The sequence below is a fragment of the Otolemur garnettii genome, unplaced genomic scaffold (genome assembly GCF_000181295.1).
Source record: "Otolemur garnettii isolate 467f Iridium unplaced genomic scaffold, OtoGar3 scaffold00046, whole genome shotgun sequence".
Classification (NCBI taxonomy): Eukaryota; Metazoa; Chordata; class Mammalia; order Primates; family Galagidae; genus Otolemur; species Otolemur garnettii.
Window position 1 is genome coordinate 11,112,522 of NW_003852441.1, and position 22,951 is coordinate 11,135,472.

Sequence of the window (22,951 nt, forward strand, 5' to 3'; positions counted from 1 at the left end):
CTCCCCCTTGGATTTAGCTGATCCTTCCTCCCACTCTTGGCTTCCAGTCACCCTCATGCACCAACCCCCCCCCCCACACACACACACACTGACAAAAAACAAACAGCACCTGTCTAAGCCTCCTTAGATGCATCTTCTTTGCATCCATTGGGAGTCTCTGAGACTGGCCCCATTTGGTCCTAAGAATCCCAAAGGTCTTCTGGGAGCTTCCAGCATGTTAGTTAACATATCATTTGCATACTGACATCCCTTTTGGTTACCTTCTTTTTGTTCATCACTCTTCTCTCAACCTGTGTTTCTTTTTTACTAAGCAATTTAGTCTCTGTTGATCCTTGTATCACACTTTCATGTGCACGATGTTACTTGCAGAGGGTGGGGAGCCTGGGTGTTCGGGGAACCAGGTTGTTCTGGCCCTCAGAATTGCCCCCTCCTAGCCCATCTAGTCCAGTTTGCTTCCCCTATTCCCATTTTCCAAACCTCTTGTACCCTTTCTCCCTCCCCCCAGCTGGTGTGTAAGTGTCTTGGAGTTCAGTGTGTTATGATGGACCAATAATTCTGCCACTTGGGGTCTGTCCCCACATTCCTGCTCCCCAGTTTTCATGTGGGACTGACATTCCCATGGGGTCTCCCTCCCTCCCATTTGCCTGATCCACCTCCTCCTCCCACCAGGAGAATTGGGGGTTGGCCACAATCTGATCTCTTTTGGGAGTGATGGCTACCAGTGTGTGGGGGCTCATCACTGCCTTGGAGAGGAGTGGGGCAGGACAGAGAATCTTCCCAATTCCTGCCTGAAACCTCTGGTCTTACCCCTACTGAGGGTTGGACTGAAAACCCTCCTTCCCAATTTGGGAAGTGTTGCCCCCATCACTGCCCAGCTCCTTTGACTGCCCAACTGAATTTAGGGTTGGGGTATTAGTCACTGCCAATGTGTGTATGGGACTTGCTGGAAAATAGGGATCCTTGCCCTCTCCAGGGCTGTAGAGCCCAGAGAAAGCTGTCCTATCATTGGGTGAAGTGATAGAAGCCTCTAATGTTTTAAATGGCACAAATTTTTAGAGTCTGAGGGTGCAGTTCCTTAACCTGCCACTGGAGGGGCCCCCCAAACTCTATCTTCCCCCCACACTCTAGGTTTTCTGTGTGGAGGGGGAGCAGGGATAGCTAAGCTGTGGTGTGAAAGGGTAGAAGAGATGCTGGGGTGGGGGTGCTGTGTTCTAGACCCCCCCAAATAATCCCAGTGTCCTCTGCCCCCTTCTTCCCCCACCCCATGCCCCCAATTCTGTGGCGCATCCAGATTGTGAAAATGTACAATAAATGTGTAATGAGTATCCAGATGGTGCCTGTTTTAAGATCTTTTTTTAACCAGTGGGAAGAGTATTGGACTTGGAGGTGTATGAATAAAGTTGAAAATCCATTGGTAAGGAACTGGCTTTTTGCAAGAGGCCCTGACCTTGGGCTGTGTAAAGTGTGATTTCCAAAGTGGCCACCGGGGGCACCAGAAGTCGGTAATGGAAAGTGTCAAAACCAGTCCCTGAGCCTGATGAATCCTGTGTTCTGGGGTTCCCGGCTTCTTTTCCTCTCCCTTTCATGAGCATACTCCTTTGTTAGATTTCATTCTGCCCCTCGCTTTAACTCCTGAGGTGCTGTGCAGCTACTCCCGTGGTCATTCACTTCTAGACCTGAAATGGCCACTTCTGAAAATCATTTCTTCCCTTTTGTGCCGAGCACAGTGGAGTCCAGAAGGGGTTAATAAATACTTGTTGAAATAAAGGACCCAGGGAGAGGCAGCTGAGTGGGGGCCTGCTACCCCCACCCCATTGTATGACTTGTGTTAGACTCCACACTGAATTCTCTCAGCCTCCTGGTCCAGGATGCCCCTGATGTAGCACCCTAGCATCCTGTCCCTAAGAGCTTCAATAATGGGTGGAGGGTCGTAGGTGAGCTCTGGAAGACCATCTTCTCTGGACTGCAGCCCAAAGATCCAGAAGTATAGGAAACCTAGATAGTGTGACCCAAACCAGTTGGTTCCTGAAAACTACAAGGGGTGCTTTGAAAAATAGATTTTCAGGCCTGGTCTCTGGATATTAATATTCAGTGGTTCCTAGGGGCCCATGTAATTAAGCTACACAGTCATTATTATAATAGCCAACTTCATCAAGGGCTGACTGTATGCCAAGCAGTGTTCAGGATTTTGCACTTCCATCTCCTGAATCCCTTCCAGGTTAGGGTTCCCATAGGCCCTAGGACTTGCCTTGTAAATAGTGTCAGGACCTGGGTTCAAATTTTAGCCCCATTACTAACTAACATGTTAATTTGGACTGGACATGTTAATTTTGTGCAAGCTCTCTGATCTCGGTCTTATTTGTGAGGTGGGTAGTAATTGAGCCAGCCTCCTTGGAGTTTGTGAGAAGCACCTGGCCTGGCCCACAGAAAATCAGGAAGTAGCTGTCATCGTGAATCGTCTTGATGCAGTGCTAAGATCTGAAGCCCGCTTTATCCTAATGGTCTTCCCTTCCAGCTTTGGGGCGGTGGGCGTGGGATCGGAGGTTTCCTCTGGGACTTAAGGCCCAAGCCCCAGCGCTGAGAATCCTCGTCACAAAGTGCCCACATACAACGTTGCCGCTCACAGCTGCGCCTGCGTTCACGTTATGCTTGCTGCGCCTGCGCGCATACGGTTCTGGGTAACAGTGTCGTCAAGGAAAATCCCCAGCTTCTGGGTAAACAAGTTGCCGCGTGAGACCGCAGGCACGTGTTCCCTACATCTCCAAGACCTCTCAGCCTATGAGAAAGATTGGAGGGCAGGGCTAGCATTTGCGTGGCGGTTCTGGGCAGAGCTGGGATTATTTCCACACCCAATAAGAACTTAGGATATGGGTGGGGGCGTGGCTTCCGGTCAGGTTCCCAATCAACGCGCCTGGGAGGCCCTTCCCGCACGTGTCTCTGTCACTGCGGGTTGGCATGCTGACCAATAAGAAGATGACGGGAGCAAGAGCTGCCAATGGAGGCTGTGCCCGGGCAGAACTGCTGCACGCGGCGCGGGGCATGGGTTGGTGCTCCTAAACCAATGAGCTTGGGGGGCGTGGCAGCCCTGTTGGTGGGCGGGCTTGTTGGAGCCTGTGGAGTCGCTTAGTCCCAATAGTGAGGAAATTTGGACTCTTCGTGAGCGCTGAGCAGTGAGTACCCGGGGGTGGGAAGGAATGAGGGCATTTGATATGGATTTTTCTCGGGTGGTATGTTTGGTCAGGAGGGGTGTTAATGAAGTGGGAAAATCATGCAAATGCGTGATCGCCGTCGTGGGAGCTCACTCTCTGATGGTTGTGGAGAATAGGGACCTCGATCTGGAAGGACGAAGTTGGAAATTATTGACATCAAATCTCACATTGCTTTAGGATTCCTACACCCCTGACTGCCCTGGAAGAGGGTCTTGAAAGTCCTCAGTGACCTGAGAGAGCTGAAGTCTCTGTTCCCAGGGACTCCTGAGAACTGGTGGGGGATGTTCCAGTGTAGGGCTACTTAAGGTGCCTACCTAAGCCATGCATTGGCTTAAGCGCTTGAAAGAGCGTTCTGAGGCCCTAGTAGAATTGGGGGAGGGCACCAAAGGGTTGGCAGTCTTTTGAGAAAGGGCAATGTGATGATTTGTGAGAACGGGAGCCAGTGACAGCTCTGGGTGTCTTTCTCATTCATAAAGGGGAGTTTGGGGTCAGAGCCATACTCGAGGTGCAGTAGCAACTGTTGGGTCCTGATAGGATAGGATTGAGGTTTGTGCAGATTGGCTGTGCGCATGTCTTCCTGAGCCCCTGGAGGTGGGGAGGCACCAACAGGGTGCTCTGGCATCTGTCTGTACAATGGGCCTGTAGTAAAGTGGCCTGGGGTTAGGCAGAAGAGTGAGAAAGTGGGGTTCGTATGAAATCATTGGGGCTGGTGGCTGCTAGGGTGATTTCAAGGACTTTGGGAACAAGGAAAAACAGGCCATGATGGTAAGTGTGTGAGGAGCGCAAACAGAATGTCTTGAAATACGACCCAGGGGGGAGAAGGAGTTGGATGGAGTTTGTGTTCCAGGTGCCAAACTTAGAATCAGATAGATATTTGAGAGGCTCAGGTTTGTCGATGCTGGGATGCAGCTTAGAGGGTGGGTAATACCTTACAGGTTTCTGAAGGGTAAAAAGCCAAAGACAAGCAAACCATTATTAGAGCTCAGATTGAACCTGGACTCCATTTGTTAAAAGCCTGAGAACATAGTATGAGGCAGACAATTTAGGCAAGTTTAGTAACTTCTGAGCTTTAGTGGTCCTCCACAGAATGGGGATAATAATAACTATTTCACAGGATTGTTCTAGGGATTAAATAAAATAATGTATGTTAAGTGGTTAGTATAATGCCTGTGTCATGGTGAAAGATTTATGGGAATGCCATGGCTGGAAACTGTTCTCATATTCTCGTTTTTCTGCACTTTTTCAGGACTCTTCATTTCCCTCTTGGTTTTTCTGGTCTTCGGGCACCAACCCAAATCCCTTCATTCTTTGCTTCTATCTTTTCCCCTAGGCCCCAGTCTAGGCCACTTGCTCTGTCCCAGTTTGATTTCCTTATCCTCCTCCCTCTCTCTCCGCTGCCATAGTAACAAGAGGTTCGGGCTCTGAAGGGGGCCTCTAGGAGAGAGCAAAGGTGCTCCTTCACTCTCAGAGCCTCCAACTTCCCTCGCCCTGGCTCTTTGGCACCGGGCCAGCAGATGTGTATAGTTTGGGAGAGGGGGAAAGCCAGTGCCCCGAGCTGTAGGAACAAACTGAGGGGCGGGCAGAGGCGAGTCCTGAAGAGAGAGCCAGGCATGGGGGTGGGGAGGGAGACCCCCTTCCTCTTAATCCTCTCTCCAGGAATCCCTGGCTGTGGGACAGGACAGCTGTCGTTGGGCTGGGGGAGGCGCCCAGTCCGGGTGCATGTCCTGGGCCACAAGCCAAGAGAACACGATGTTCCCAAGTGCGCTGGCCGCCGCCCTCTCTGGCTGGCCGCCTCCCAAACCGCTGCCTTTCCAACCTCTCCAGCCTCGCTGCCCCACATTCCCCGGCTGCCTCGCCCCGCCTCCTTCTTCCGCTTTGACGTCACCGCTGTCTCCCGCCCCCTCTTCTCCATTGACGGCAGCAGGGCCTCGTTGCTGTGGGAATGATGAGGCAGGGCAACCGGGGCCTTGGGAGCAGGTGGGGGATGCTGGAGCGCAGTACCCTTTCTTTATGCTAAATACAGATATGGAAGTGGAGGTAGGAGAGCAAGGACTGCCAGGGTGATGGAAGATCACACCTAAATCCCTGAGGAGAGGTGGAAAGAGCAAATAACCATGTTTCCAGGCCAGGTGCGGTGACTCACGCCTATAATCCTAGCACTTTGGGAAGCCTAGGCAGGAGGATCGCTTGAGCCCAGGAGTTGGAGACCAGCCTAAGCGAGACCCAGACTCTACAAAAATTAGAAAAATTAATTGGGGATGGTGGTGCACGGTTGTAGTCTAGATGTTTGGGGGGGATCCCTTGAGCCCAGGAGTTGGATCCTAGATGTTTGGGGAGGATCCCTTGAACCCAGGAGTTCTAAGGTGCACTGGGCTATGAGGAAGCCACTGCATTCTAGCCCTGGCAACAAAATGAGACCCTGTCTCAAACAATAAATAAAATGAACATGTTTCCAGAGTATAGGTGTCCGAAAAGGAGACACCTATACATACAGTACATAAATTGAGGGGGGATTGAAGGAGGTAAGAGGGGGAATATGTTCTTTTTTTTTTTTTTTTTTGAGACAGAGCCTCAAGCTGTCCCCCTGGGTAGAGTGCTGTGGCATTACAGCTCACAGCAACCTCCAACTCCTGGGCTCAAGCGAGTCTCCTGCCTCCGCCTCCCAAGTAGCTGGGACCACAGGTGCCCGCCACAACGCCCGGCTATTTTTGGTTGCAGCCGTCGTTGTTTGGCGGTCCGGGCTGGGGATTCGAACCCGCCACCTTAGGTGTACGTGGCTGGCGCCTTAGCCGGTTGAGCTATAGGCGCCGAGCCGGAATATGTTCTTGAATGCTTTGTTTTCTGTGTTTTCCTGTTTCCATTTTTCTGGGTTAATTTATAAACTCCTGTGTCCCACCTTCACTCTCCCCATTGTTTAGGCACCCTTAGGCCACGTGACAGTGAGGGGCGTGTACCTGCAGCTGCTTAGGGGCCTCTTCACTTGCCACCCACATTTCCAAAAGTCCTGAGAGCTACTTATCACAGTCCTGGATGGAGGGGCTCTGTAATTGCAGCTCTTTTGGACCCAGACTGGCACTTTATGCTCCCCAATTAAGCCCCTTTTCTCTTTCTTGGACTTGGTGTTCTACTCTAACCTTCTTTAAAAGACTTATAATTTCCAGGCCTTTCTCCACTGCTGAGGCTTTTTCCCCATCTCTCCTGCTTATCCTCCTTAAAATCAAAATCATGTTTATTGATCACCTACCATGTGCTAAGTTCTTCTTGGGCACTGGAAGAGTACAGTGAATGAGATTCTGCTGGGTCTGGGATTTGGCTATTTTCCAAGCAGTGGGATGAAGCCCACCTTTCTCTGTCTAGGATCCCAATTAGCGTCTGCTTTCTGTTGGCCCCTTTGGTCCTCAGTCGGGCTTCCTGGCTCTCACTTTGGGGGCAGCCCTAATGTAGGTGGCTGCATCCTTTGGAGAGAAGTACTCACTAGTCACCAAGTAGGCTTCCTGAAAAGCTTTTCTCTGATTGTCCATAGAAGCATCCGCTATTGTTTCCCTTCGTAGCCCTACTGGCTTAGGCTGTCCCTTCCATTGTGTGCATCCTCTTTCCACCTACTCACCCTCTAAACACGTGGACCCTCAACTGCCCTCTTCCCAGGATTTTCAAAGAGGAAGGCATTAGGTAAAAGGGCCTCATTTTATGTATGTATGTTCAGAAGGCTGAGAGGGCAGCCCAGCAAATTTGGCCAAGTTAGGGACATTTATCTCATCCAGCTTGATCTGACTCCCAGGGTCTGCATTCCTTTCCCTCACCTCTGGAAAGGTCAAGGTACCAAGGTGTTATGTTCTGCAAGGCTGGTTCATTCTGAGAGTAGACATCTCTTAAACACCTAGTGTAACCCAGGCATTTTCTCTGAAGAGGGGCAGCTTATCTTCCTTCCATTATTCACTGTGCAAGGCGTCCTGCGCCCATTAGTTGGGCGGTGTCTGGGGCTTTTCAGCTCAGCGCCAGCACCCTGGTCCACGTGCACTAGTGTGTGTGACACAGCCCTGACCTCAGTGGGGGCTAGTAGCCAATCAGGCGCTGGGAAGAGATCCCCAGCCAGTGGGGGGCGGGGCCTGCGGCTCCGCAGGCAGGAGGCCAATGAGGGGGCAGTGCCTGGCATTATGCAACCCGCCTCCCGGCCCCGGCCCCGGCCCCGCGGAGCTTCCACTCGGCAGCGGGCTGGAGCGGCGGGCAGGCAGACGGAGGACGCTCGCATGGCCAGGTAGGAGTCTCCGCGACCAACTTGGGACCAGTCTCAGTCCTTGAACCAAACTGCCTGCACTTCCAACCTGAAGAACCACTTTTGGTCTAGGCGGCCGGATGGTTCACGTCTTTCCTTATCGCTGTCCATCCTGTCCCTCCTCCTGGGGACCTAGGTGCTGCTCGCAACCCTGCACTCCTCACCAGCTCCCCTTACCTCCAGTTTTGTCCCAGTTCCTAGCCATCCCAGCCCCGCAACCGACCCCAACCCGTAACGGGTAGGCCCCTTGTCTCCTTTTTCGTCATTGGTGGTGGTGGGGGTGCTAGGGTTTGCCTCAGTTCTAAGACCCCTTCAGGCTTTAAGCGTTCCCCGCCCTCCCCTTTCCAACTCTGGCCCTAGGCCGGCTGTGATGTCAGCTTGCTCCGGGCTGGAACATCCCGTTCTCGGCGCTAGTTCCTGCTGTTGGCCAGAGTCTTCTCTTTTCTACTGGCACTCAGAAATGCTCAGGGGTGGGGGTGTGGTTGATGGGGAGTAGGGGAAGAACTAAGTGCTGGTTGTTGTGTGGCCCCTGCCTTCGGAGGGGGAGGGGCGGGTGGAAAAGTAGGGGACTGAGGATTCCCGGGGCTTTGATGATAGCAGGTGTCAGCTTTTGTCCTGCGGGGTGGGGGTGGGGGGAAGGGGCCAGAGAAAGAAAGGGTGTGTTGTATTGACCAGAATGGTTGGGATCTAGGTGAGAGCCAGGTTGATGGGATTTGGGGCAGAGGGCGGTGGCGGTTATTTTGTCCTGAGGAGGCCAGGGCCAGCCCTGGAACTCCAATAAGCCGTTCCTCTAAATACTGTTTCGGAGCCATCTGAAACCTGGAGATATGGCAGGGATGGGCGACCCCCGGCCGCGCCTACCAGTGTGGGAGTGGGTGGTTTCCCTGCTTCCGCTGGAAAATGGGGGAGGGGTCGCTTCTCCCGCCCTCCTGTGGTCCCTTCAGCAACCGCTGAGCTCAGCCGCTGACGTCGGTTTCCCTGGCAACCGCGGCAGCGGCGGAAGCGCGTGGTGGGGCTGCTCAAGTCTGTGCGCATGTGTGGTGGGGGTGGCTCCGCCCCGGATAAAATTAGCCCCAAGGCCTAAATATAGGAGGCGACCTGATCGCCCCCTGCTCTGCAGTCTTGGAGTTCCAGGCAGACCCGGGACCCATTGGGAACTTGGGGATGGGAAATGCCTGGGCTTTGGCCCACAGCCATCATTCTATTGGACTGTTCAGACAGACCCTGTTTAGACAGGCCAGGTTGGCAGGGAATGTGGGGGAAGGCCCTAGAGAGCCTCTTGGCCTCCCTACGAGACCAAGAAAACAGGACTTACCTCGACACCCTATTGGAAGCCCCAGGCCTGGGTCCCAGGAGCGTGGGAGTAAAGTCTTACTGAAGCAAGCAGGTGCTGTGGGGTTTAATAGCCCAGCTTACTCCAAGCTCTCCTTCCTGGTCTCTCTCCAGGTAGTGGCTGTGATCAAACATCTCAAACCTCAGAGACTTAGATCTCCCGCCTCACAGTCTCACCCAGGCCTCTAGGCCCCTCGTGCATCTGTGGTGTCCTCTTCACCTTCTCTGTTTTCCTGTCCTTCCCATGGCCCAGACATGAGCGGCCCCCTAGAAGGGGCCGATGGGGGAGGGGACCCCAGGCCCGGGGAATCTTTCTGTCCTGGAGGGGTCCCATCCCCAGGGCCCCCCCAGCACTGGCCTTGCCCGGGCCCCAGCCCCGCAGATGACACTGATGCCAACAGCAATGGCTCAAGTGGCAATGAATCCAACGGGCATGAGTCCAGGGGTGCATCTCAGCGGAGCTCGCACAGTTCCTCCTCTGGCAATGGCAAGGACTCAGCCCTGCTGGAGACCACGGAGAGCAGCAAGAGGTGTGTGTGGATATGGGCTGCAGGGTCTGGGAGTAGTCTTAAGAGCTGGCTGAGCTAGGTGACAGGCCTCATGCTGTCACCTGTCCCTCACCTTGGGCCTGTTGTTTCTCCCTTAGCACAAACTCTCAGAGCCCATCCCCACCTAGCAGTTCCATTGCCTACAGCCTCCTGAGTGCCAGCTCGGAGCAGGACAACCCATCTACCAGTGGCTGCAGGTATGTGGGGTGAGAGGAGGAGAGACCTGGGGATCTGAGCCACAGTCTGGGGCTAATGTCTTTACCCCTCTTTCCTTTTGGACCCTGCAGCAGTGAGCAGTCAGCTCGAGCAAGGACCCAGAAGGAACTCATGACTGCACTTCGGGAGCTCAAGCTTCGATTGCCGCCAGAGCGCCGGGGAAAGGGCCGCTCTGGAACCCTGGCCACGCTACAGTATGCACTGGCCTGTGTCAAACAGGTGCAGGGTGAGTGGTGCTTCCCAGGAGAGAAGGGCCAGGGCCTGGGCTATCATGGCAGGACAGTCTCCTTACCAATGCCCCACCACCCTCATCCTGCAGCCAACCAGGAATACTACCAGCAGTGGAGCCTGGAGGAGGGTGAACCTTGTGACATGGACATGTCCACCTACACGCTGGAGGAGCTGGAGCACATAACATCTGAGTACACACTTCGCAACCAGGTTAGCTTCAGCCTGGCCTTCCCATTCCAGTGCACCCCCCAGACCCACTCGCACAGGTTCTGATTCTGCCCTTGCTCTCACCCTCCTACCAGGATACTTTCTCGGTGGCTGTCTCCTTCCTGACAGGCCGAATTGTCTACATTTCGGAGCAAGCAGGTATCCTGCTGCGTTGCAAGCGGGATGTGTTCCGGGGTGCCCGTTTCTCAGAGCTCCTGGCTCCCCAGGATGTGGGTGTCTTCTATGGTTCCACTGCCCCATCTCGCCTGCCCACCTGGGGCACCGGGGCCTCAGCAGGTGAGTGCCCAAGTGCTTGCAAGGAGGGATGAGCAATTCCAGGAAGCTTCTGCTGTGGGATTAGGGACCCAAGCTTTCCCTTGCAGTCCTCTAGCCTAGGGAGGGCTGTGCTCACTGCCCTCCTGGTCTGTCTCAGGTTCAGGCCTCAAGGACTTCACCCAGGAGAAGTCAGTCTTCTGCCGTATCAGGTAGGTGGGGAGAGTGAAACAGGCCTGTCCCTCCTTCTACTACTCCCCCCAACCCCCAATGTCTGCTGTATATGCTGTGACCCTTGAGGTTGGAGGTGTGGATGGCTATTCATTGAAAGTTAATACTCTTCTCTGCCTTGTCCAGAGGAGGTCCTGACCGGGATCCAGGGCCTCGGTACCAGCCATTCCGCCTTACCCCATATGTGACCAAGATCCGGGTCTCAGATGGGGCACCTGCACAGCCATGCTGCCTGCTAATTGCAGAGCGAATCCACTCGGGTTATGAAGGTGAGCTGGGTCTGGGCCTGGCTGGGAGAAAGCAGGAGGAAAGACATTTACTCTGGGCTGGGATGAATCTGGGAGGTATGAGCCAGTACCCTAGAATTTTAGAACTGGAGAAGGTATTATAAGGGTGAGGGTTGGGGCTGCCCATAGAGGTAGAATTAGATAAGAAACCTGAGCCAGGGGAAGGCAAGGAAGAATACTTTGGTGGTTCTCAGTTTTATTATTGGTGCAAGGGGTCCAGACTATCTTTGTAGACCACAGGGTCTAGGATGGAGTTGTGGGGAGGACTGCCAGCCAGCCTGGGCCCCAGGCAGAGTGGAGGGCTGAGGAACTGGCCCATGCTGGATGAAACCCAATGCCACATTTTATGTGCCTCAGCTCCCCGGATACCCCCCGACAAGAGGATCTTCACCACACGGCACACACCTAGCTGCCTCTTCCAAGATGTGGATGAAAGGTGAGGTCAGGATCTGGAGAAAACAGGGTTGGCTGGAGCTGAGGCCACAGGCACTCTGATGCCTTTTCCTGTTTCAGGGCTGCCCCATTGTTGGGCTATCTGCCCCAGGACCTTCTGGGAGCCCCAGTGCTCCTCTTCCTGCATCCGGAAGACCGACCCCTCATGTTGGCTATCCACAAGAAGAGTGAGTTTCTTTCATCCCATCTCTCTTCCCAGCTTCCTCTTTCAGTGGGTTTGCATAGCTGCCCTTGTTGTTGTGTCTCTTGATGCCTTGCTCTTCTGGGTCTCCAGTGGGGTGGCCTTCCACTTTACTTAGCACTCTCTCCCACTGACCCCTACCTCATTTTCCACTCCCATCAGTCCTGCAGCTGGCAGGCCAGCCCTTTGATCACTCTCCTATCCGCTTCTGTGCCCGTAATGGGGAGTATGTGACCATGGACACCAGCTGGGCTGGATTTGTACACCCCTGGAGCCGCAAGGTGGCCTTTGTGTTGGGTCGCCACAAAGTACGCACGTAAGTGGGCCATGCCTCCAAGCTGGCACTGGGGATGGGGCAGTATGGAGGAGGCAGGACTAGGGGCAGGGCTGGACTCACCCCTCCCTACTCCACAGGGCACCCCTGAATGAGGATGTGTTCACTCCACTGGCTCCCATCCCAGCTCCATCCCTGGACACTGATATACAGGAGCTGTCAGAGCAAATCCACCGGCTGCTGTTGCAGGTGAGAGTTGAGGAAGGTGGTGTGGGAGAGTGAAAGGGGAAAGTAGAGTAGACACCTAACCTGGCTCTCTTCCTGCTATAGCCTGTGCACAGCTCCAGCCCCTCAGGGCTCTGTGGAGTTGGCCCTGTGACATCCCCAGGTCCTCTGCACAGCCCTGGCTCCTCCAGCGATAGCAATGGGGGTGATGCTGAGGGACCTGGGCCTCCTGCCCCGGTGAGTGACCCCCTCCTGCCTCCCTCTAGTCACCCATTTTCCTGTCTTCCTCATAGTCAGCACCACCAGTCCCAGAGCTTTGCAATGTCCCCTTTTCCCTCCCCTCCCTGCCTTTTCCCTCTGGTTCTGCTCCCTTCAAGGCCTGCATGTCTCTCTTCTTGCACCTTCTTATTTTATTGCACACTTGGCCCCTGACACTGGCTAAGCTAGGCCAGTGCTAGGCTGTGCTAGGCCCCCAATGTTACCCACTGCCCTGCTGTGGTCCACAGGTGACTTTCCAGCAGATCTGCAAGGATGTGCATCTGGTGAAGCACCAGGGGCAACAACTCTTTATTGAGTCTCGGGCCCAGCCCCCATCCCGGCCCCACCTCCCTGGTGAGTTGGTGAGGACCTACGTGAGAAGTGGGGCTAGGGATCATCTGACCTTCACCCCCGGCCCATTTACCTTTTTCTCTTTCTGCCCCAGCAACAAGCATATTCAAGGCCAAGGCCCTTCCCTTCCAGTCCTCAGACCCAGAGCCGGAGATGGCTCCTGCTCTAATCCAGGCCCCATTAGCCTTGGCCCCTGAGGAGGCTGAGCGGAAAGAAGCCTCCAACTGCTCTTACCAGCAAATCAACTGCCTGGACAGCATCCTCAGGTAAGGCCATCTGGCACCTTTTCCCTCTGTGGCCCTACCCCTTTTCTACCCCAGGCCTTGCCCTTACTTTCTTTGCCACATATTTTACCAGGTACCTGGAGAGCTGCAACATCCCCAGCACAACCAAACGTAAATGTGCCTCCTCCTCCTCCTACACGGCCTCTTCGGCCTCTGACGATGACAAGCAGAGGACAGGTCCAGTCCCTGTGGGGACCAAGAAAGGTAAAGAGCCGGTGCATGCCCTGCTCCTGCAGCCTTGTCCTGGCGGCCCTGTGTCTCTATATTTCTGCTTTTGGGACCTCTACCTCGCTCTGCCCTGCCCTCCTCCCTAGCCTCCTGATCTCCAGACTCCTCCCTACCATCATTCCCACCCTGTCCTCCCAGGGACCCCCTCTCCTGACCTCCCAGTGGGGGTGGGGGTGGTAACTGGCACCATCTCTCTGCACAGATCCTTCGTCGACAATGCTGTCTGGGGAGGGGGCCAGTCCTCAGAAGGAGCCAGTGGTGGGAGGCACCCTGAGCCCGCTCACCCTGGCCAATAAGGCGGAGAGCGTGGTGTCCGTCACCAGTCAGTGTAGCTTCAGCTCCACCATCGTCCATGTGGGAGACAAGAAGCCCCCGGAGTCGGGTATGGGCACAGAGTGATGGGGGCAGTGCCTGGGCTGCACGCGGTTCCCAGCTAGAGCTCCCTCCCTCCTGCCTTCCTCTTCTGCCTCCAGCCCCCAGTGGAGAGGAGGTCTCCTGCTTAGCCTTAGCTTCTTGTCCTCTACCCTGTCTGCTCTGCCCACTCTTCATTTTGCCTTTCCCCCTTCCTGCTTGCTGTGTTCTGACTGTCAGTTGAAACATAAATCTGGGGTGGAGGGGATCAGCCCCAAGGTACTGCCCACAGAGGGTCTGAAGGTGAGGAATGTTGAAGACCTCTAAAGGGTCTTTACCTTAAAAATCTATGAGAGAAGGACAAGGGGTGAGTTTCTCTTTCAAGAGAGTTGTGAAGGGGTCATCTCATGGTTTCCTGGCAGGGTAGCCGCTGGAGGGGACTGAATATCCTCTCTTTTCTTGGGACAGCTTTATATGAAGATGAGGGTCCAGGGCCAGCCCTCAGCAGGGAGGTGACCAAGAGATGTACATGAGGTCCAGGCTCGGGTTAGCTAGGCTGTTGGACAGGAAGGATGTGGTTTGGATGTTTGTTGACCCCTGAGGTGATTCTGATGACCTTTCCCCCATCTCACCTTCCTCAGACATCATCATGATGGAGGACCTGCCTGGCCTAGCCCCAGGCCCGGCCCCCAGCCCGGCCCCCAGCCCCACAGTAGCCCCTGACCCAGCCCCAGATGCATACCGTCCAGTGGGCCTGACCAAGGCCGTGCTGTCCCTGCACACACAGAAGGAAGAACAAGCCTTCCTCAGCCGCTTCCGAGACCTTGGGAGGCTACGTGGACTCGACAGTTCTTCCACAGCCCCCTCAGCCCCTGGAGAGCGAGGTAGCCACCCAAGACTCCTGAGCTTTCCTTTTGCCCAGGCTATGACCAGACTGTTATGGGGTGGGTCTTAAAGCAGATGTTCTGGCTCCAGGGACCCAGGCTGGTGCTGCTTCCACCAGCAGGGGCTTGTCTAGGGATATGCTCCTCTCAAACCTCTCCCTACTAGGCCAGGGTCCCAGGCTGTAGCCAGAGAAGGGCAGCTTGGGAGGCTGGCACTGAGACAGGCAGGTGAGGCACTCTGTTCCAGGTAAGCTACTTCAGGTCTGGCCTGGGGCAGGAGCAGGAAGTGTCCTGCTTAGGACTCAGTTGTCACTAATTAAGAGGTCTGTGTAGACTCTGGCCAACTCTGGGTGGGATCTGGGCTTCCAGGGCAGATGGAAGGCAGCCCCTCCAGGTGCCTGAGGGAGACCCTCGCAGGTGGACGCAGGACTCAGGATTCAGAACTGGGCTTTCCAGCCCACCTCTTTGCTCCATCACAAGCTAGGCAGAACACAGCCTCAGCTGGCAGGAGGAACACCCAGGCTGGCAGTGCCTGCGGGATTTTGGTGGATGGACCAGAGCCACCTGCCCATTCGTCCATGGACCCACCCTGCCTCCTGCCATCTGCCAGCGTGCCTCTATCTTCTGAACACCCCCAGCTTGACCCTTCATGTAACCTTTCCTTGCCCTCACTCCTTTCTCAATAAATCCCCTTATCCCTGCCTCCTGTGATTCTTCCCTGAAGGTGCCCCCACCTCCTGAATCCCCTCTGTTCTCTGTGGTCTGAGAAACTCTCTCTGGGGCCTTTGTCTGCCCTTTCCCTGGTCAGAGTGTCAGGGCAGTGGTGGTGGCAAGGCACTAACCCCCAGGTTGAGGCCCTCACTAACCCTGGTCTCTCCCCACAGGCTGCCATCATGGCCCCGCACCCCCTGGCCGCCGACACCACTGCCGATCCAAAGCCAAGCGCTCACGCCACCACCAGACCCCCCGCGCCGAAGCTCCCTGCTATGTCTCCCACCCATCACCTGTGCCACCCTCTGCCGCCTGGCCCCCCCCACCAGCCACTACCCCCTTCCCAGCAGTGGTCCAACCATACCCCTTCCCAGTATTCTCCCCTCGAGGAGGCCCCCAGCCTCTTCCCCCTGCTCCCACTTCTGTGCCCCCTGCCACTTTCCCCACCCCACTGGTGACACCAATGGTGGCCTTGGTGCTCCCTAACTACCTGTTCCCTGCCCCATCCAGCTATCCCTATGGGGCACCCCAGACCTCCGCTGAGGGGCCTCTCACCCCTGCTTCCCAGTCCCCTTCCCCATCCCTGCCCCCTCTGCCCCCAAGCCCTCCCCACTGCCCAGACTCTCCACTGTTCAACTCAAGATGCAGCTCTCCGCTCCAGCTCAATCTGCTGCAGCTTGAGGAGCCCCCCCGTGCTGAGGGGGGCACTGTTGCAGGGGGCCCTGGGAGTAATGCTGGGCCCCCACCTCCCAGTGAGGAGGCTGCTGAGCCAGAGGCCAGACTGGTGAGCACTGACCCTTGCATCCTACCAGCAGCCCCCAGCCCTCAGCCCTGCTTCCTGACCTCTGTTGGCTGTGTCCCAGTCTCCAGGAGGTGGTGTCATGGGGAGGGTGACCCCAGCTGAATTCTGAATAAAGCAGAAATTGACTGTCTCCTCTGTGAAGGGGCAGTCCTGTCTGCTAGACAGGTGGTGAGGACATCCCAATAACTTCTTGAGAGCGCATCTGCCACTTGGAAAGGGTCCAACCTCATGTCCCTACTCTTTTTTTTTTTTTTTTTTGCCTGGAGCTGGGTTTGAACCTGCCACCTCTGGCATATGGGGCCAGCGTCTTACTCCTTTGAGCCACAGGCGCTGCCCCACGTCCCTACTCTTCACCAGTATCTTCTCTCTCAGCCTGGCCCCAAAGAGCAGGGAGTGAAGACCACTTGGGTTGGGTGTTCCTCCCCTGCCCCAACCAATCAGTGGCAGCCATTGAAGGGAAGCCTGGGTGTTGATCCTTTAATCCCCCCTGTACCCATGACCTTCCCCCTCCTCCAGGTGGAGGTAACTGAATCCTCCAATCAGGACGCACTTTCTGGCTCCAGTGATCTGCTGGAACTGCTGCTGCAAGAGGACTCTCGCTCTGGCACAGGCTCTGCAGCATCAGGTTCCCTAGGCTCTGGCTTGGGCTCTGGGTCTGGTTCAGGCTCCCATGAGGGGGGCAGTACTTCAGCCAGCATCACTCGTGAGTGCCCAACCTCCAGCACTTCCTGGGGGGTGGGGGGGGGCAGTGACTGGGGAGTTGGGAGGCCAGCCCCCATCTTGGCAGAGATTCCTAAGTCTACTGGAATGGACTTGTTGCCTTTGGGGTAGGCCTTGCGAGGCCTAAGGGTGCTGGCTACCCTGACTACAGTGGCCTCCCTCTCCTTCACAGGTAGCAGTCAGAGTAGCCACACAAGCAAGTACTTTGGCAGCGTTGACTCTTCTGAGGCTGAAGCTGGGGCTGCTCAGGCTAGGGCTGAGCCTGGGGACCAGGTCATTAAGTATGTGCTCCAGGATCCTATCTGGCTGCTCATGGCCAATGCTGACCAGAAAGTCATGATGACTTACCAGGTGCCCTCCAGGTGAGGAGTTTCTGAGGATTCCTTGGCCTTCTGTTCAGAAGTAGTAGGGTAACTGTCCCCCCCCACCCCCAACTCCCCAACTAACTTGAGGTTTTCTTTTCTGGAGATGGCTCTGCCTTAGAGATTCCTATCCTGCTCCCTGCCCCTTGGAATTCAATGCTTAGTTCCTCCCAGGTGGAGAGCAGGTTTCCTGGTCTTAAAAGCCATCAGCTCCAGCTTGGCACCCATACTTAGTGGTTAGGGCACTGGCCACATACACCGAGGCAGGCAGGTTTGGGCCTGGGCCTGCTAAACAACAATGACAACTGCAACAACAACAAAAAATAGCTGGGTGTTGTGGCAGGCCTCTGTAGCCCCAGGTACTTGGGAGGCTGAGGCAAGAGAATTGCTTAAGCCCAAGAGTTAGAGGTTGCTGTGAGCTGGGATGCCACGGCACTCTACCAAGGGCGACATAGTGAGACTGACACTTGGTGTCAAAAAAAAAAAACCCATCTGCTCCCATCACCCTGGTGTAGGGGAGGCATGGAAGGCAGTGGGTAAGGAGTTGTGACAGGAAAACTGGCAACTTCGTGGGTCCTGGCTCTGGACTGAGATCCTAGCCTCTTCCTTTTGAATCTCTTCTCGGGCAGAGACATGACCTCTGTGCTGAAGCAGGACCGAGAGCGGCTCCGGGCCATGCAGAAGCAGCAGCCTCGGTTCTCAGAGGACCAGCGGCGGGAACTGGGTGCTGTGCACTCCTGGGTCCGGAAAGGCCAGCTGCCTCGGGCCCTTGATGTTATGGTGAGAGGAGAAGCCTGAGATAGGAGGGAGAAGAAAGAATTGAGCTCAGGTTCAGGGGATAAAGGCACAGGGGTAATCAGTGTCCTTGGTCCTTGGGAAAAGAAAGAATTGAGCTTAGGATCAGGGGATAAAGGTGCAGAGGTAATCACAGTGTCCTTGGATCAGTAATTCTGAAAGATCTTAATTCTACTAAGTTTGCTGCTGCATTAAGCCACCTGAGTTTTTGCAGAATTTTCTGAGTCTCTTCTATACTAATATACATTGTGAGTATCCCATAATGGTGTCAGAGTAGAGGGTACAAAGCGTTTTTCAACCTTGTTGGAATTCAGGTGCATCTGTGTGGACTAGTATTTCTTGGGAGTACATTTTGGGAAGCACTGTTGATCTGGAGGTGGGAAGCTGGGCCGGCAGGTTAGCAGTGAGGACCCTGCCTGACTCAACTCATGTCTCCTTTCACTCTCCAAGGCCTGTGTGGATTGCAGTAGCAGTGCCCAAGACCCTGGCCACCCTGATGACCCACTCTTTTCAGAGCTGGATGGACTGGGGCTGGAGCCTATGGAAGAGGGTGGAGGCGAGGGGGTCAGTGGTGGTGGCAGTGGTGAGGGTGAGGGCCTGGAGGAGGCCCAAGCCCAAGTTGAGGCCAAGGTCTCAAGCTCTCAGGACTTGGCTATGGAGGAGGAGGAACAAGGTGGGAATTTGCCTAGTCCAGCCTTACCTACCATAGAAAATGGCACCACCTAAACTCCATTTTGGGACCACCTTTAGGAATCCATGAGAGGCTTTCTTCCTCCTAAGTTCCAGTTCTTAGAACTCAGATGTGGCTAGACCAATCAATAGGATATTGTCTAGCTTCTCCCACTGAAGGGGGCTGGACCCCCATCACCAGCCCAGGATCCAGGGACTGCCTCTGGCCTCTTAGGGAACAGAGGGTGGAACTCCTCAGCCTCGCCCAGTTCAACCCTTGGTGAGGAGTCCTTCTCTCCTGTGGACAAATTTGCTGACAAGCTGCTGAAGTGGTCTTTCCAAATCCCAGCTGAGCCTGAGTCTGGCTCTGGAGGTTGGGGCTGCACTTATTTATTGGAGGAGCCAGCTCTCTCTCCCACCTCCTTCCCATATGGGAGGAGAGCCCAAGGCTCAAGCGCAACCCAGGGGTATGAACCCCTAGCTGCTCTAGGGTGGGGGAGGTTGGTGGACCATGGAGTCCCTGGTGCTGCCCCTCAGGTGGGACCCAGGCGTTCTCAGCTGTACCCTCTACCAATGGCGTTTGTGTTTTTGATATTGTGTCTGTTATTACTTTTTTTAATACAAAAAGAAAAAAAGCCCAGGAGTTTGTGGAATAAAGTTTGGGGTTTGGGTAAGGGGACTGTGGTGGGAGGGAGGTGTGGCCCTACTTCCGGGAAGGTTGTAGTGAGGGTGGGCGGTTCCATTCTCCTATGAACCCCATTCCTCTTCTCCCATGTCCTTTCTAGCCAAAGGGTCTTCTTGTACCCACTAAGTCTATACCAAGTCAGACTTGATTCTCAGCTCCAGCATTACCTCAGTTAGGTTTGCTCTGGAAAGGAGAGCCAGAGGCAACCGGTGGCTAAGGGCTTACCGAAGCTTAACTTGGGTCACAGGTGACCAAGGTCAGGAGAAGCCTGCTTAATTCCTTGGTGCCATGGAGACAGTTGAGGGTGTTTAGCTCAGGAGAGGGCCCTTCCGCAGATCAGTCTGGGTAACTTAAGGGACACGGAGTGAAGTGCCTATTCGTGGTGGAGTTGGCTCCCACGGGTGTGGGACAAAGAAGGAGCAGAGCGTTAATCCTCTAGCTCGGGAGCTGAAAGAGAATGGGTAACCTAAGAGATGATGAGGCACGTAGGACTTAACTGCAGACATTGTTGGATAGTAATTTCTCACTTACTGGCACACACTAATAGCTGATCTACCTTGAAACAAAAAGGGCCTGCCAGTTGGCGCCGTGGCTTAGCTGGTTAAAGCGCCTGTCTAGTAAACAGGAGATCCTGGGTTCGAATCCCAGCGGTGCCTCAGGTGGAAAGCAGAATATTATTGCACGAAGGGAATGTACCTAAGGAATGAATTTCCACTACTCCTCAAAGGGTTCTTTCTTCTTTGGGCTTCCGATTCCCTGCGCTTTTAGTGTATGGAGTCCGAGATTCTCACTTTGCTTTCATGAGAAAGCTTGAAGGACTCTGAAAATTATGGGAAAGTGTATTTGGAAAGCTTGAAGGACTCTGAAAATTACGGGAAAGTGGATTTGGAGTCTTTTTTTGCTGGGGCCTTCCAATGCTGGGGATGCAGACAGCCGAAATCCCGCCGCTCCAACAAGGCGGCAAATTGCAGCGGCAGGGAAGGAGTGGCTAAGGGGCTCAAGCCGAGGCGCATGCGCGCAGATGTCTCGACAGTGTGGCGGAATGAGAAGGCGGGTACGTTAATAGGCAGCTATAGTTGCGCAGGCCCCAGGCTGCACGCGGCTGTGATGGCCGAGTGGTTAAGGCGTTGGACTCGAAATCCAATGGGGTCTCCCCGCGCAGGTTCGAATCCTGCTCACAGCGTCGGTAGGTTTTGGTTGGACTATTGCTGAGCAGCAGTTTGTTTTCTAGCCCTTTCTTCCTGTGAGGAAACTCCCCCGGAGGATCTCCGGAACTCAGCCTCCTGGGACCAGCCCGTGAGCGCCCTCTCGCGAGCCTCAGACTCCTGCCGACTTGCAAAAGCCTTTTTACTGACAATTTGTTTTCTTTTCTTTTTTTAAATTAAATCACAACTTTGTACATTGATGCATTTATGGGGTACAGGTTGGTTTTTGGACTCCTGAGCTCAGGCAATCCACCTGCCTCGGCCTCCCAGAGTGCTAGGATTTACAGGGGTGAGCCCCTGCACATGGCTTTTTATTTTAATTAGTTAGAATTTATTGAGCACCTACAATATCTTACTACCTTTGATATAGTGTATCCAGACCATATGACAACATAGATACACACACACACACACACATACACATACATAATATCAGAATGGTTTTTGATCTTCTGGGGCTTAGAGGTTTTGGGGGGGTTGGGAATCTGATGACAGCTTTGGATCTTTCCAGAAAAATTCACTTGTCGACATGTACATAGTATTGTACACAACTTTTTGTTGCCCTTGATTGAGTGCTGTGACATCACAGCTCACAGCAACCTCCAGCTCTCGGGCTTAGGTGATTCTCTTGCCTCAGGCTCCTGAATAGCTGGGACTAGTGGTGCCCGCCACAACACCTGGCTATTTTTTTTGTTGCAGTTTGGCCGCGTTTGAACCTGCCACCCTTGATATATGGGGCTGTGGCCCTACTCACTGAGCCACAGACGCTACTGACAATTTCAGTTATTAACTCCACCAAACTCTGGTGGTTCCTTAGTGCTATTCAGCAATTTTTATTGTATTTCCCTAATCCATCCTATTCCTACTCTCCTACACAACTATTTCATTCCTTCTCTCACCTCAAACCACGAATCCTCTTCCTTTTTTAGCTTTACTTGCTGATTCACTGAGAAAATAAAGCATTCCAAGGAGTTTCCCACCGACATTCATGATTTCATCTACCTACTCTTCCTTTTTGTCATTACAGTGTGTAGATGAATGCTTCCGTATACAGCCAACCCTTACATTTACCAGATTTCTCATCCCTCTGGCCCGCTGAAGGACATTGCTCTTTTCCCTGTACTATCAAAGTTTCCCTCTCTACTTGATTTTTCTCATCAGCCTACAAACAACTAATTTCTCCCAGTCTAGAACAAGCAAGACAAAACACTATCTTGACCCCATACACTCCTCTAGCTACCACTTCATTTCTCTGCTCCCCTCTACAGCAAGCAGAACAAATTATTTTTATTTATTTATTTGTGTCTAGACAAAGTCTCACTCTGTCACCTTGGATAGAGTGTGGTGGTGTCATCATAGCCCACAGGTACCTCAAACTCTTGGGTTTAAGAGATCCTTTTGCGTCAGATGCTTGGATAATTTTTCATATATATATATATATATATATATATATACGTAAATATATGGAAAAATCTATGTACACTTTCCCCCACCCCCCATTTTTAGTAGAGATGGTCTCACTTTTTTTTGGCCAGGGCTGGGTTATGAACCCACCACATCCAGCATATGGGGCTAGCGCCCTACTCCTTTGAGCCACAGGTGCCACAGGAGATGGTCTCACTTTTACTCAGGCTGATCTCGAACTCCTGACCTCAAGCAGTCCTAGTGCCTCAGCCTCCCAGAGTGCTGGGATTACAGGATTCTTATACTCTGTCTCCAATTGCATCTTCCTATCTCCTTTGAACCCTCTGCAATCAGGCGCCCCCTCCCATCAAAGCTGCTGTTGGTAAGATTGCCAAAAACAAACAAAACAAAACAATCATCACATTGATAAATTCATTGACCACTACTTAGCTGCAGTTGGCACAAAGGCCTACTCTCCCCTCTTAGAAACACTTGGTTTTTAGGACCCTGCACCCTTCTGATATTCTTTCTACTTCCAAGGCTCAATTTTCCAAGCTTTTCTCTTCTATACCTGTCTCATCACCTCATTGTCTCCAGTTTCCTGGCGTTAAATACCAAGAAATACATTCATACATCCCAAATTTTTATCTTCAGCTCCAGAACTCTTCCCTGAATTACAGATGCTTATGTCCTATGGCCTAATCATCTCTACTTGGATATCTAGTAGGGACCACAAACTTAAAATATGTAAGCCACACTTCTGGTCTTCTCCCCCAAACCTGTAGTCTTCCATCTCAGCAAATGGAAATTTCATCTTAAAGTCAATTAGGCTGGGCAGTTCCTGTAGCTCAAAGGAGTAGGTGCCAGCCCCATGTGCTGGAGGTGATGGGTTCAAACCCAGCCCTTGGCCAAAAACAGCAAAAAAAAGAGAAAAAAGCTTGGAATCATCCCCAATTATTCTTTCTTTCACACTCCACATCAATCAGTCAGCAATTTTCTATTTAAAATTTGCTAGAAATTTGACTTGTCACTACCTTCACCACTACAGTCTGGTCCAAGCCACCCTTGTCTTTTACCTAGACTATTGCAATATCCCCTAAATTACCCTTAATTTATTTCCTAGTTCTTTTACAGTCTACTGTCAATGCACGGGGCAGAGCTATCTATTTACTACATAAATCAGAACTGTTCCTCTCTTTGAAATTTTCCAGTGGTGGTATCAATATGAATTCATTTTTTAATAGAAGTAAATATATACATATACACATACATATATTTTCTAGCCTTTTTTTTTTTTTTTTT

General features: G+C 53.3%; 2 protein-coding genes and 2 non-coding genes across 4 annotated transcripts in view; all 4 read left to right on the plus strand.

Moving 5' to 3' along the window:
• The window catches only part of VAMP2 (vesicle associated membrane protein 2), an 11,559-nt gene extending 2,583 nt beyond the window's left edge, over window positions 1–8,976 (plus strand). The window contains exon 5 of the mRNA XM_023514070.1: window positions 8,929–8,976. Coding sequence (XP_023369838.1) covers window positions 8,929–8,969 — 41 coding nt within the window. The 3' untranslated portion in view covers window positions 8,970–8,976. The remainder of the gene's footprint in view (window positions 1–8,928) is intronic.
• On the plus strand, window positions 7,361–18,998 carry PER1 (period circadian regulator 1). Its single transcript, XM_003791114.3, has 23 exons — window positions 7,361–7,464; window positions 8,929–9,344; window positions 9,461–9,559; window positions 9,650–9,804; window positions 9,898–10,019; window positions 10,112–10,313; window positions 10,450–10,501; window positions 10,647–10,789; window positions 11,165–11,243; window positions 11,321–11,427; window positions 11,604–11,757; window positions 11,856–11,964; window positions 12,046–12,177; window positions 12,447–12,552; window positions 12,644–12,815; window positions 12,907–13,037; window positions 13,264–13,443; window positions 14,054–14,296; window positions 15,181–15,791; window positions 16,326–16,512; window positions 16,702–16,891; window positions 17,521–17,671; window positions 18,137–18,998. The coding sequence occupies exons 2-23, from the start codon at window positions 9,070–9,072 to the stop codon at window positions 18,410–18,412; spliced, it is 3,876 nt and encodes a 1,291-aa protein (XP_003791162.1). The 5' UTR covers window positions 7,361–7,464; window positions 8,929–9,069; the 3' UTR covers window positions 18,413–18,998.
• A 624-nt stretch (window positions 18,999–19,622) lies between these two features.
• TRNAT-AGU lies at window positions 19,623–19,696 on the plus strand. Its single transcript has one exon. It is a non-coding gene; the product is annotated as a tRNA-Thr (tRNA).
• Window positions 19,697–20,141: 445 nt separating this feature from the next.
• TRNAS-CGA lies at window positions 20,142–20,223 on the plus strand. Its single transcript has one exon. It is a non-coding gene; the product is annotated as a tRNA-Ser (tRNA).
• The last annotated feature ends 2,728 nt before the right edge of the window (window positions 20,224–22,951 follow it).